The sequence below is a fragment of the Microchirus variegatus genome (genome assembly GCF_963457635.1).
Source record: "Microchirus variegatus genome assembly, chromosome: 11".
Lineage (NCBI taxonomy): Eukaryota > Metazoa > Chordata > Actinopteri > Pleuronectiformes > Soleidae > Microchirus > Microchirus variegatus.
In genome coordinates, this window is record NC_139812.1 from 23923704 (window position 1) to 23938634 (window position 14931).

General features: G+C 40.5%; 2 protein-coding genes across 2 annotated transcripts; both read right to left on the reverse strand.

Annotated features, from left to right (window-relative positions):
• Window positions 1–1318: 1318 nt before the first annotated feature.
• LOC310934343 (phosphoglycerate mutase 1-like) lies at window positions 1319–5684 on the reverse strand. The gene is made up of 4 exons (XM_083898039.1): window positions 5464–5684; window positions 4427–4701; window positions 3544–3724; window positions 1319–2609 (listed from the first exon to the last, which is right to left on the reverse strand). The coding sequence occupies exons 1-4, from the start codon at window positions 5600–5602 to the stop codon at window positions 2440–2442; spliced, it is 765 nt and encodes a 254-aa protein (XP_083754165.1). The 5' UTR covers window positions 5603–5684; the 3' UTR covers window positions 1319–2439.
• Window positions 5685–13220: 7536 nt separating this feature from the next.
• Window positions 13221–14229, reverse strand: marveld1 (MARVEL domain containing 1). Its single transcript, XM_083898162.1, has one exon. It carries the CDS (start codon window positions 13930–13932, stop codon window positions 13432–13434), a length of 501 nt encoding a protein of 166 aa, XP_083754288.1. The 5' UTR covers window positions 13933–14229; the 3' UTR covers window positions 13221–13431.
• Between the last annotated feature and the right edge of the window lie 702 nt (window positions 14230–14931).

Genomic DNA, 14931 nt, shown 5'->3' on the forward strand with positions numbered 1-14931 from the left:
CTTCTGACGTTTCATCGACAAAAAACAGGAAAATGAAGTGATTTGTGAAGAGAATCGTTAGCTGCAGCTCCACTACGGTGGCCCTGAAGGCCAGATCGGTTGTTGTTTCAGTTAATGACGTTGGGTTTCAGTTGTTTCAGTTAATGACGTTGTTTCAGTTGTCTTGGTTCAGTTGAAGTTGTGTTTCAGTTGAGGTTGTTGTGTTTTCCCGTTGTGTGTTGGTGATCTGGCCTTCAGGGCCACCGTAGTGGAGCTGCAGCTAACGATTCTCTTCACAAATCACTTAATTTTCCTGGTTTTTGTGGATGAAACGTCAGAAAATGTTAGAAAACATTGATCACAGTTTGTCAAACGTGGAAATGATGATGTTGTCAAACGTCTTTGTTTTTGTCCACAAACACAAAATGATTGAGTTTTTAAATGATTTCTTTGTTTTTATGGAGCAAAGAAATGATTCACATTTAAGAAGCTGAAACAATCAGAAATCTGGTTTTAATCCTGAAAATAGTGGTGGATTATTGGAGTCATTGTTTCAGCTCTAACACCGTCGTCATGTTCAGTTAACTGTATTTTCTTTGATTCATGGACATAATCCGAGATTTAAATGTTTACTTTAATCTTTCTACTTGTTTATAATCGTTTAACGTTATCTTTATCTTTAACCCTCTTTGCAACATCTTGAATCTGACTTTTGTGTAAAGAGAAAGTTTTTCGGATTATTTTCTGATGTCGATGACTTTATTGTTTTATCACGAATAAAATCACTCATCGCTTCAAACAACTTATTTTTTGTTTGTTTTTTACCACGAAGCAAATCTGCAGGAACACAGACAAATATTTAAATTAATGTCATATAAATGTGAATAAATTAAGACATTGAGGATTTTTCCGTTAATTTTTTAAAATAGTACGTCAAAGCAGGTTTGAAAATACATTTATATATTATTTATTTTCAAACTTAGCGATGCATTAACGAATGGTGTGATGACCTGAGACGACTCAGAACATGTTTGTCAGTTTCCAGAGTATTACAGTAAAAACATAATCCAATGGTATGTATATATTTCCATATTCTGACCAAATTTTTGGTTTGATAAGAGGAGAGGTAAGCGAAAGTTAAAAATAGTAAATAGAAAATAAAAAAACATGATCATGGAAGAAAAACATGACTATATTCAAATAAGTGAGACTAAAATACTTGAACAAATACGTTGTGGTAATAAATAAATAAATTAATAAATATGAAACAAGACAAGCAGACACATAGGAATTGTTTTATTTGCACATGAACGTACATTTAACACATCAGAGCTTTCCTGGGCACGACTCACCAACACACACAAGAGTTACGTAGAATAAAGAAAAGTGAAAATACTACGAGACATAAACCGGATACTCAGTCCTGACTCCACCACCATTGCTTCACAACGAGGACAGATGCAGGCGTTTACTTAAAGACCAAGAATACAATGAAAAAAAGGAGTTCAGGTGTTATTGTGACCCGTAATCCAAATAATTTCATCACTTTAAAAACCGGACAAACTTGGTTAAACACACAAAAGGGGGAATCACGTCCTACAGACACACAACGACGACAACGCACAAGGACACAGCAGCGAGACCAGTCACAGGCCGAGACATTAGGAGAAAAACACCGATCAGTTCCTCACCGACACGCTGCTCTCAAGAGATTGCAAAACGACAACCTCTTAACGGAACCCATCAATTTAATCCTATGAAAAGAAAAAAAGAAGTAGGTTGTGCAGCGTCTGCAGCGGCTCATTTTAGATTTAACACTCAAACTTAAATTAATATATTCTAATATTACAATATCCCTTATTTAACTTCCTTACACTCTGAAACACACACATCCTTATACAGATTAACACCACTGTGACAAAAACAGCCATTTTAAACAGTTCCAACACAGCTATTATTCGCCCCCACTGGAATGTAACTGGCTTCATTCAACCGCACATACGCACTTTTGGTTCATTTATTATTATATATGCTGTATTTTATTCAGTTAAAGTTGTTCCCGTTTCATAGATAGATAGTTTTATTTTTCAACTTATCATATTTAAAAATATATACTATATACTCTCTGCGTCATCCACATGTATACAGTAGATGTACGAATGTGAGCGAAATAAAGTCTTCTGTATCTGTAGATTTACGTACGCAAATAAAATACCCTCTTTATCGAACTAATACTAGTGTTTCAATTTGTCACTTTATGAAAAAGTGAAGAATATTAATTCAGCAAAGAACTGATTTACAATCTCTTGAGAACTGTTCTAACCACTCACAACCTACAATACTTCTTCTTTTGTGTAAGAATTCTAAATAAATGTTGGTTGAGGAAATTAAAAACAAACAACATATATGAGGCCAGTTGTTTTTTTTCTTCGTGTTTTTAGACTGAAACCACCTGTCGCTTTACTTCTTGGCTTTCCCCTGAGCAGCCACGGCCTCCATGGCCTTACGCACGGTCTCCTCGTCTCCCAGAAACTGCATCGGCTTCACGGGTTTCAGGTTTTTGTCGAGCTCGTAGAGGATGGGGATGCCGGTCGGTAGATTCAGCTCCATGATGGCCTCGTCTGACATCCCTGCAAGCATTACAAATGAAATGAATATAAAAAATTACAAAAGCAGACGATGTTGGGTTCCACTGGTATAATAACACTGATGGCACTTTTACACGATATAGTTCCAGCATTAAAACAGGGGCCTCAAACTCAAAATGTCCTGGGGGCTCGTGAACTTCTAGTCTGGTCAGTAGAAGGTCGGTCATGTAAAAAAAATGGCTAAAAGTTTTTTTAGGGGGGAAACAAAATTGACTGTTCAGGATAATATTTCACACCATTTCAAAATAAAAGTCTTTGTTTTGAGATATATAAAAATATCATGCAAAATTAATCTATACATTATAATAGACAGAATAAATAAGATGAAATGTATAATAACATATAAACTAATATTACAAAAACATGACAGTTTTCATTATAGTTAGTGGAGGGCCACATGAAATTAACTGGGGGGGCACAAGTGGCCCGAGGGCCGCGAATATGAGACTTCTGGTTTAAAAAGACTTAAAGTATCCGCAAAACATGCGTTAATCTGCAACATTTAGCAAAGGAAATTTCTAAAATCTGGAGATCCTAAGGCCGAATCACGTGTCAGACGGAGTCTGTGCTCCCGGTCACGCAGGAAGTACTGAACTGATCTTTTTAATGAAACGATTGTTATGATTCAGTTGCTCGTCACTAGTTTGTGTCGCGTATAAAACGACAGCTTCATGCAGCCAATCCCAGGGTTTCTTGTTGTTGCTGATGTTATTATTCTGCCTCTGTTTTGAAGACATTTGTGTATATTTAAAAGTTACACACTACACATTTGAGCATATTTCTTGTGGATAAAAACAAACAAACATGAAAGCTAAACAAACTAAAATTAAAATGTGGACAAATAAAACTGACCATAAAGTGATAAAGTAAAAGACTTATATGAATAATTAGTGAGGACATGAATCACACCACTCACCCTCCAGGTGCTTCACAATCCCCCTCAGGCTGTTTCCGTGGGCGGCGATGAGCACCCGCTTCCCCTGTTTGATCTGAGGGGCGATCTCGTCGTTCCAGTAAGGCAGCGCCCGCGCAATCGTGTCTTTGAGGCTCTCGCAGGACGGAAGCTGCTCCTCCGTCAGGTCTGCGTAACGACGATCCTGCAAGAGCAGAGAATGATGATGAAAATGTGCAATGTGGAAAGAAACATTTAAAGTTTCTTTAAAATCCACTTGAAAATGTTCACTTAATGCGTGTCCTTGAAATAGCATTACAATTAATGTTTTTTTTTGTAATACAAGAACATTATTTCATTTGTTTCCTCTGTATCTGTAAACTTTTGGAATCATTCTTCCATATTAGTGCACATTTGCACCAAAATTAAGGCAGGAAGGTTATGTATTTTGCGACTACCATCACAGCATTTGCTGCCATATGCACACTGTGTTACATTTAAGAATCTAAAAAAACGATATTAATAATATTAAAGCATACATTGAAGTAATATGATAATTGTGCATAAACATCTGAGTGTCTCTGTCAGGAGAGACTGACGTGATCAGGAACCATGGCTGAACTTTGAACTTGAACCTAGCAGAACTCTTCGCTGTCATATATTAACTCACCTTGAACATGCTATTAGGTAAGAGCATTAAGCAAAAAAAAAAAACAAGGGACTAAATCTCTAGGTTCTGTGCACGACATTATTCAAGGTGACCTTCACATGACCTTAAATCTACCACGTACGCTCTGGTGTCGTCATGCCTCCTCTTTGTTTTGCCTTTTGTGGACACAAGTTGATCAAGTTGCTCAATGTGTACAGAACCTTTTCATACTCTTGCACCACCGTTATCAGGTCTTACCTTGCTGATGATAGTGTAGTAGTCGTGGTCTGGGTCCATGGAGGGAGGGGGAGTATCAAACGAGCGTCTCCAGATCTTGACCTGAGCCTCGCCGTGCTTGGCCGCCGTCTCCGCCTTGTTGAGCCCCGTCAGACCGCCGTAGTGGCGTTCATTGAGGCGCCAGGTCCGATGCACTGGCACCCACATCTGGTCAATGCCGTCCAGGACCAGCCACAGAGTCCTGATGGCCCGCTTCAGCACGGAAGTGTAGCAAATGTCAAACTCAAAGTCGGCGTCTGTGGGAGCAACAGGTGCAGAGGTTTAATGTGGGAGTTAAAAGAAGACTTCACCGTCTCGACTGAGGGGAAATCATGTGGTACGGCAACAGCTCAGTCGCCGACAACAACAAAAAGGCTGTGAAAAGAGTCATAACAAATTGTGTTATGACACACAACACACATCTGCCTACGGTGGCAGCCATCTACACCTCATGGAATTTACGAGGTTTCTTGAATGCATCTTAAAGCTGATGCTCAACACACTGTAGAACCTGCAGACGTGATTTCAGGCTCTTTTGTTTATCTCCCTGTTCAACGACAATGAGATTACCTGTATAAATAAAGGTTTAATAAACAATAATGCTGCAGCCAGCACCATAAAGAACTAGGTGTGTCTTAAAATACCAATACTCTACACCAATGGTTCTCAAAGTGCATTGTACTTACTTGTACTGCATTTCTATGCCTATGTGAAGTACTTTGCGTTGTCCTGTATTGTTGTATATCAACATCCTTGATTCCAGTCTGAGAAAAGGATGAGTAAATAAACGAATCATCATCCGCATTTGAAAATGTCCTCGTGAGCATGCTGAGAGGCCTGTGATGACGTCAGGAGGTGAGTGAAAACACACAAATAGAGCATCACACTAGTGGGTTCGGTGGGTCTGAAGGTGATGTAACAACACACACACACACACGCACACGCACACGCACACGCACACGCACACACACAGTGTATCATGAGGACAGTCCGGTCCGGTCCGGTCGTGTCCGGCTCACCTTTCAGGGCCTGTCCCCCTCTCTTCGCCTCCTTCTCGCCGGTCTCGCTCAGATCCGCGTCGAACCATCCGCAGAACCGATTCTCCTGGTTCCAGTTGCTCTCTCCGTGACGGATAAGCACTAATTTGTAGGCGGCCATGACGTTTTATAGTTTGTCGGTGAGTTATAAAGTCAAATTTAGAGAAATTAACGCTTAAATAGACGGTTAAAAGTCTGTTCCTTCCTCTCGCTGCTGCTGCTGTCAAATCAATGAGGACTCGTTTTATTTTTTTGACATATAACGTCAATAGGACACGCCCCCTACTTCCTGGTTTTTGCGTCCAATGATATTCTGACTTAGTACGTCACGTGGTTTCTCCGCCAATCAAAGCGGCGACCTTCGTACTCTTTACCATGGACGTAAGAACACCGCCCCCTCTGCGTGGTGGCCACTCTGGGTACTGCAACAAAAAATACTCATCGGGCCCAAAAGGCAATTTTCCCATTGAGCACAAAAGACATGGACACATACTTTTATAGATCTTTAAATTCTATATTTTTAATTCATGGAATTTCATATTTGAAAAATCTTTCTAAAAGTCAGGAAAAGCCCAGACAAATCTTATTTCCCAGAGTGACATCACAGCTGTTCCTAATAATAATTGTAAAATGTAATGGTTTATTAAATTAAATTAAATTAAATTAAATTAAATTAAATTAAATTAAATTAAATTAAATTAAATATATAATAAATACATAGATCATTCTATCTATCTAGTCTTATCGTATCTTCTTATTATTGTAAGTTTTATCACAACAATCCTATACATGTTTTGTTTGACTCTCTTTTGCCACCTAGTGGCTATAATCGTCTAATCTTGAGCAGTGGACAACACACTGTCCCTATGATATAATATATAATAATGAGATAATATATAATAATAATAATAATAATAATAATAATAATAAACATTCTCTTTTTGTGTTATTATAGCAGCTTTTTTTCCTGTATAATATATATATATTTTTTTGTAATAAAAGAATTTCCCACTGGGGATCAATACAGTCATTCTGAATCTGATTTCATATTTTATGAGCAGAATAAATCAGATGATAAAAATGTGTTTTCCAGCAGCAGTGTGGTGTAACAGGAGTCAGCTCCTCTGTGTGAAAACAGTGGTCAAAAAGAGTGCAGAGGCATGTGGGATATTATCAGCATCTCCGTGATTTCTTGACCCGTGTCATACATACTTACTTACTAGATTTGAAATGTAAATTATTCTCTTTGGAATCTTGTTTTCGTGAGGCGAAAAAACCTTCCAGGTGATGGAAAAACAAACCTAAAGTGCAACAAACGTGTCAAGAATCGTTAAACGTCAGACAGGAAATGAATGATTTCACCCTCTCAGTGACCACAAACCCGCCCTCTCTCTCTGTGTGTGTGTGTGTGTGTGTGTTTGCCTCACACACTGTGAACATGTCGACTGCAAACTGGCAGAAAGGAGGACGCGGTGGTGGTATTTTTCAGAGCTCTATAAATAGTTATCATCACGGAGCTCACAAACACTGTGTCCATTCAGAAGCTGCTGGAATGAGTCATTCCATGTTAGGAAACTATTAAGTGGTGAGATGTCAGATGCAGACGACTGTACACAACAATGTGCCCGTTTATGCCTTCGACAAAGAGAATTCCTGCTGGGACCTTCACCAGCAGCATGGTCCTCATCTCCATCTGCCTCGCTCAGCTCCTCGTCTTCTCTCTCTCCTCGGCAGCGGAATGTGAATCTCAGCAGAATGAGATGAACGTGTGGTTAACAGGGTGACGATCGCGCTGGTGTTTTCATGTGCACACATGAAAGCTGCTGGAGTCACGATGGTAGTACGGTGTTCAGTTTAGGACATCCTCAGACTCAGGTGTCAGACTCGTTTTTCTGATTCCGACTCAAGTTTTTCTGACTCTGACACAAGTTTTTCTGACTCTGACAAGTTTTTCTGACTCTGACTCAAGTTTTTCTGACTCTGACACAAGTTTTTCTGACTCTGACTCTGACTCAAGTTTTTCTGACTCTGACAGGTTTTTCTGACTCTGACTCAAGTTTTTCTGACTCTGACTCAAGTTTTTCTGACGCTGACTCAAGTTTTTTGACTCTGAGGCAGTTTTGTCTGAGTCTGACGGATGTTTTTCTGAGTCTGACACCTGAGTCCGAGGATGTCCTAAGGCAGAGCAGGAAAGAACGTCCAGATTACTTTAGGAAGGATGGAGAACCTCCTTTGAATCAGCCACACAAGTGCTTAGTGGGTTATTTCCAGTTTTAGTTCGTTTTTATAGCAGCTTTGCTCGTTTTTAGTAGTTTTTTTTGTGTGTAAATGCTTAGTTTTTAGTGTGCGTTACCCTCATGAGGCACATGACATCGCTGGAGGAGCTCAATAAAGACAATAAAAGACAAGAGGTTTGTACAGAAGAGGATTAGGGCCACACAGGACAAAAAATATTTGACTTCTGACTTTGAAGCCAGAATTCTGACTTTAAAGTTTGACTTTAAAGTCAAAATTCAAAATACCGAGATCTTTTAGGTTTCGTTTCCTGACGTAACTGGCAACCCGTGGTTGCTCGGCAGCTGAGACTCTACTGACTGCAATGATTGGTAGACGGCGGTAGGTGGCGCCACATGCCAAAACATGATTTCAAAACATAAACATGATTTGCAGTCTGCAAACTATTTTTTTTCATGCAAATATTTTGTCTGTACTGTTGTTGTTGGTGAGTTCACTTTGTTATATGAACATTATTCCTGAGTCTCTGTGACATATTAGGAGGATTTTATGCCCAGTTGCTTTAGATTTATTACATAATGCACCTTTAAGTCTTGTATTTCAGTTTTCCATGAAAACAAGGCGACTGAGTTGAAATTCCAGAGAAATAACTTTAAAAGGTGGCTTATTTTTCTTCTAAATCCCGTCAGACCCGTCAGATGGTAAGTGTTTACAAAACTCGACGCTATACTGAAAATATTGCATTATTTTAAAGGTGCATTATGCTGTTTTTGGCCACATTCTTACATATGGCGCCTTTAAGTAAAATGTCCCAACTTCTGTGTTTTTTTAATGCTAGTAGACATAAGCAAAACAAATGTGTACAATTCAATGCCAGTATTATTCTCAGATGGACTTGAGGAACTGTGTCTTTGAGAATATGTCCTTGATTTAAGAAAAAACATGTTTTCCCAGTGATGTTCTCCTTTAGTCGTAAAGGTATGAATTTCACCTCATTTCATGTCAGCACTGTCCATTCTATGTTTTCAGAATTGAGACAGTTTAAAAAGGTTGTGATTATTATGACTTTTTTTTGGACATTTTGGTCTCTCTCTTGCAGACGGGTGGGAACACAGGAAATGTCTGTTTGGTTGAGTAACCAAAGTAAATATCACGCAGTTGGCACTCCAGAGAACCGCCTGGCGTCTATACGTTCCCTCATGCCCAAGTCGTCGGGGAGGGTTTTCTCCACGGAAAAAACCCCACAATAATCTCATTTTTGCAGTGCACCGCTGTGTTCTTAAGACACATCTGAGCACATGTGACGGAGGTCAGTGTCATCATGTAGATGCTGGGTTTAATTGTCAACACATGACATACTTGTGCGTCCTCCAAAGTGAAGTTATTTTTCAATATCAAACTGAGCCCATGGATTCAGTGTGTGTGTGTGTGTGTGTGTGTGTGTGTGTGCTGTTGTCTGCAGACACCGACACGTGGACATGGACAACACTTCTGAGGGTGGGGGGGAGAGAAAGGGTGGATGGGAGTCTAGATTTATATCCTGGAGCCGCAGCTGGTTAACATTAACCCTTCCACTCCTGTAGCACAGATGTCATCATGTTCTCAACACACACACACACACACACACACACACACACACACACATAGTTTTCTTCCTGACCTCACTTGCATACAGAAAATAACCCAGATGATGACATAAACTGAGCAAAATTACCAAATTAGGGAACATACTTTAGCTTCCCCCCTTTTCTGTCTCTCTCTATATGGTCACTTTCGGACACGCTGCCTCTGAAACATGGGACTAAACTCTTGATTTTGGAACACTGACGCTGAATAAAGTTTTTTGTAACCTGCAGCCTGTTTCCCCTTCATTTGCTCGGCTTTGTTTTCATTGGTCACGAGTCAGCCCACCTCCAGAACCCCAACAGACTGTTCTGGTAAGAACAAGCCTCTTCCCATACTATGACACACATACACACACACACACACACACGTTTGCACGGCTATTCTTGCAAGGACTTTGCGTCGACTGTCGACCTCTTAAGCGTTGAACCTGACCACAATTCAAACTTCTAAAGGAGTGCTTTCATCTGACAGACACGCAGGTTAAAGCTCCCATAGAGTGGTCCTGTTGCGCATATATGTGAGTTATGGAGGTCTACTTACATACATTAACTTGTTTTTATGCTCAAATGAGCCGATAGAAATCTCTCCTCACTGAAGCTCTCCTCAGCCGCCCTGTTTCAGACATAAATCTCACCCCCAGAAGACAGAACTGTGTTGTGATTGGCCAGCCAACGAGAGCTTTCCCGACTGGCTTGTGATTGGCCAATACCTGGAAGTGACGTAATTAGCACACCCGCTCTCAGAAGCGCAGCGCCCCCCTCTGGAACGGTGGATGCACTGCTACTCATTATCAAAACATGGTTTTAAGTCAGAAGACACCGTCGCTCGTGAAACACCACAACGGACGTTCTTCTTCTTCTGCGGTTCAATGTACGTAACCGGATGTACCCGGACTAGTGCCCGGACCAGGAGGATCTGCTGTTCAGGAGAAATTCCGGTTTACGTAACCGGACCGGGTTTTTTCAGAGATCTCGCTGAGCCCGAGATTATAATACAACACAGCGTTCTCAGCAGTGGCTGAACTGTTTGTTTCTAACCTTCAGGGCTTCTTAAGCGAGGTAATGGCAGATACACACTAAAAAACAGCGTTAATTGGTACTTCTGTTCTATGGGAGCTTTAAAATGATCTCTTTGCCTTTCATGTGGTGAAGTGGCAGAACCTATAAATACTGTGTGCTTTTATCTCATCATCTCCTAACAGGAAGCTCCTGTCCTGAGTGCTTCTGTCTGCTCTGCAGTCTTTTTTTTTTTTTTTTAAATCTGTGTTTAATTTAATTTGGAAAGAGTCATACAGCTCGATCTGGAACTTCAACTCAAGGTACTGTAAATAAGATGAATAAAAAAGAAACACCTCTCATCGTCTGTGACTTACTGCTCTTTATTTTATTTTTTTTTGCTCTATTGATTTACATAACGAACACTTGGGGGAAATATGTTTTGTTTTTACACGTTACAGCACCAGTCACATCCACGTCGCTGTCACGACCCTAACAACGCGTGAAAGAAGCGACTATAAATGCCATGTTTGAGACGAGACGATAACAAAAACAGTATTAGTCCATCACGCTTCACTATAACTGTTCACTATGGTTTGCTTTCATTTAAAAAAAACACATATAAAACAGATAAAAATATATATATTTTTAAAAAAAGCTTCCCCTTTTTTGGAAACAAATACTTTTAAGCAGGTTTTAGATGAGCTGAACACAACACACTGTACATTGAGGCATCGCACTATAAAACTTACTGCATTTTCACTGTAATTATAATAATAATAATGTCCTGACAGGAATAATAATAATAATAATAATAATAATAATGGTGAATAACATTAAAGGTACAGTAGGCAGGATCGTTTTGGTCATTGTTGATCGATAATTCCATAATGTCAAATGTTAAATCGAGCGATCTGAGAGGGAACAACGTGACAGGCGAATGAAATTAGCTTTTCTAAGTCTTTTTGGAGGAATTATTCACTCCAGCACCAAAAGACAAACGGACAATGAGGTTAAATGTGTCAACGACGGCTGTGAGTTACAGAATTGTGGCCATTTTTAATGCTACATCCACACTACTGCGTATTTACTATATGAAAATTCTTAAAAAAACTAGCGCTGGGCACGTTAACGGCGGTTAACAGCGTCAACGTTAACGCATGTTTCCATGACGACTGAGCGGAAAAAAGACGCAGGTCATGTTTACGTGACTCCGGATTGTTAAAATGAGTCGCTAAAGTAACGCTAATCTTAAGCGTTATCTAAAAACTGGTTATTTGTAGTGCTGCTCTTTTCGCTTAATAAACAGACCGCTCCAGTTTGACTGTAGGCACGCTAATCCGCGCTAAACAAGCTAATGCAGCTAACGGAGCTAACTGGTAAACATGACGTCACGCTCGCCTTTTTCCGGCCAGTCGTCGTATTCCATATCAATACGAACACACCTAAATACATATATCATGTGTTTCTCTGATTCTTCCATCCCTCTGAAGTTCTTTACTTGTTTTTTAAGAAATTAATTGAGAAATAACAACAACAATGGTGGAAATGATCAATTCCAGAGTCATGTGGATGTAGCATTACATTTTTTAAAGCGATCCTGCCTACCGCAACTTTAAATCATTTGAATAATACATTTAGGCACTGGAGGCCGGCACAAAAACACTTCTTTTAACATTTCCAATCAGACTTTCTTCCCTCCCTGTGCCGATAAGACTCTTGATCAGAATCTGATGGGCTGTGTTCATGTGAGCAACCTTTAAATTCAGGTCCAGCGTGTGTTCAAATATGCAACATCTGCAACAGTTTTTAAACACAATCATGCGATGAAATGACATCAGCATCTCCATATAAACCAACATCATGACATTTGGCACTTTTCTATGATACAGTTTTCGCACTACTTGGTCTACACCAAAACTCCTCTGTTCAATATTGAGATTTTTATTTTCTTTGCTAAATGTTGGAGAATAACGTATGTTTTCAGGATTTTTACGTCTTCTTTAACCAATCTACAGTGTGACATTGACTGTCGACATCACGTTTTAGTATCGGCTCAGCTCGCTTGGAAACTCGCCAGAGCAGGTACCAAAAGAAGCACCAGGTACTATCACTGATGGAAAAGCAAAAAAAACAAGAGTAGTAGTTCTAGAACTGTATAGTGGAAAAGCGCCAACTGTCTCAGAAATGAAGGACACAAGTATGTGGTCACTCGGACTTGTACCACACCTCTACTTCCTCTGTGCTTGCAAAGTGAAAATACAGAGGCTTATGGAAATGACGTCATTTGTGCAACAGGCGTAAAAATTGCGCAAAAAGCATTTCCGTGATTGGTTCGAATACACAGTCACGACAGATGACAGATTGTTACGTCTGTTTGCTACACACTGTAATTTTTTTTTAGAAAACTCAAAATTTCAAGGCAACTTGAGGATTTTTGAGTTTACACCCCTTAAAAAGACCTTGAATTTTTTTTTTAACGTTCCATCAACTACTATTATTTTGTTAGACAAACTTGTAAATTAGAGTTTTGCCAACTCAAAATTATCGTTTCAAACAGTTTGGCTAACTACTCCTGTACAGAATTAGAGAAAAATTTTGAGTTGGCACAACTCAAACTTAGAAGTTTGTCTAACAAAATAATATTAGTTGATGGAATTTTTTTGTTGGGCTGTAAACTCAAAAATTGATTGCATCAAGTGGACTTGAAATTTAGAATTTTCTTTTGTACAGTGCAGTGACCTTTGAAAGATGGCCGCCTACGTAAAGCAAGGCCCTTTGGCCTAAAAGGCCTAATCTTAGTCTATGAAGACCACATTTATTTGATATATAAGTGATATTTATGTGTCTTTTCAGCCCGTAGATGTTGGTAAATGTCACACACTGGACCTTTAAAACCCTGACTGTGAGGCCACAGAGTGACGGTCACCTGTGAACTTCAGTTTGAGGAGACAAAGGTGATAATAATGAGTAGCTGTTGAGTTAAATTACAGTGAAGTGAACTATTCCTCATCTTGTAGTGACTGATCTACCCTTCCTCCTCCTCCTCCTCCATCATCATCATCATCACACCTCTCTCTCCTCAAGTCTCTCTTCAGATCACCGTTTGCTCACCGCGGTACTTCCGGCACGCGTCGTAGATGACGGACATCAGGTAGGCGACGCAGCAGAGGCAGGCGAACACGGCGGCGGTCAGGTAGACCTTGTACAGGCAGAGGTGCTTGTACTGCTCCAGGTTGCAGTAGGAGTTGCGCTCCGTCTTGTAGATCATGACGCCGATGGCGGGCAGGTAGAGCGCGGCGGCGGCCACGTCGTGCGCCAGGTTCGTGCACAGCCAGCGGTCGCCGCCCAGCAGCGGCACCAGGTCCTGTTTGTCCAGCATGGTGACGACGAGCAGGGCGAGCGTCAGCAGCCAGAAGAGCACGGCGACGAACAGCACGAAGTGGATGGAGCCCTCGTACTTGTTGGCGGCGATGGTGACCCACAGTCCGGCGCCGAACGCGACCTGCAGCACCCGCGTGATGCCCAGGAAACTCCCGAGGAACTTGACGATGTTCTGCCTCACCGGGGAAGGCTGCGAAGCTGGGGGCGACATGTCTCTGCTCCTACCTCCGGTCACTGTGCTGGACCCCAAAACTTTCTCGCCCTTGTTTTCCAGCCCCTGTCTTACCCGAACAGGGCGGATGCTTTCTGCCAGCTGCAAACAGCTGGAGAGAAGATGGAGCAACAACAAAAAAAACAACAATCACAAAAAGTGGAAATAACGGACTGAGGTCTGAACGATGAAAAGTGAGGACACGTTTAATCCTGAAAAAAAAAACCGAGCTCTGGGTTGTTTTCCACAGCCCCGGGGTTTTGAAATGAAAAAGCTTCTTGTTGCTTGTGTTTCGTCTTTTCCGTTTCCTCTGCTGCTGAGTGTGTGTGTGTGTGTGTGTGCTGGAAGAGGAAGAGGAGGAGATGATAGGAAGTGAGGAAGGAGGGTCCTGAAATTCAAACCCTGCTCCTCCTCTAGTCTGCTGGACTCCTCCTTCACTCCTTCATCTGTTTCACTGACTTTACACATGTATGGAAGATGATGGGCACCAGGGCCGGCTCTATAAGTTCTGGTGCCCTATTTAGGGCGAGATTAGGGTTTGTATAGAATTTGATTTGTGTCAAACTAAAACGAACCAAAAAAAAAATCAAAACACAGAAACTGTAAATAAGATATGAAATCCAATCCAATCCAACTTTATTTACAAAGCACTTTAAAAACAACAACAGCTGAAACAAAGTGCTGTACACCAGATATAAATAAATAAAACAAATAAAACGTGTGACCTAATAGACCTAAGAACAAACAATAAAACAGTAGGACGAAAGAGTAAAAATGGGTAAAAATAACGATTTAATGGTTCAAAAATACACTTTTTGTACTTGGTTGTAATGGTTAAGGTTAAGGTAAGGGGCTCGGGAATGTATTATGTGTGTGTGTGTGTGTGCTTACATTTATCTTTTGTGGGGTCCAGAAAAATTTACAAACCTATCTTTGTGGGGACATTTCGTCGGGGCCTCCACAACTGCTTTTACAGGGTTATGATCCGGTTATACGGTA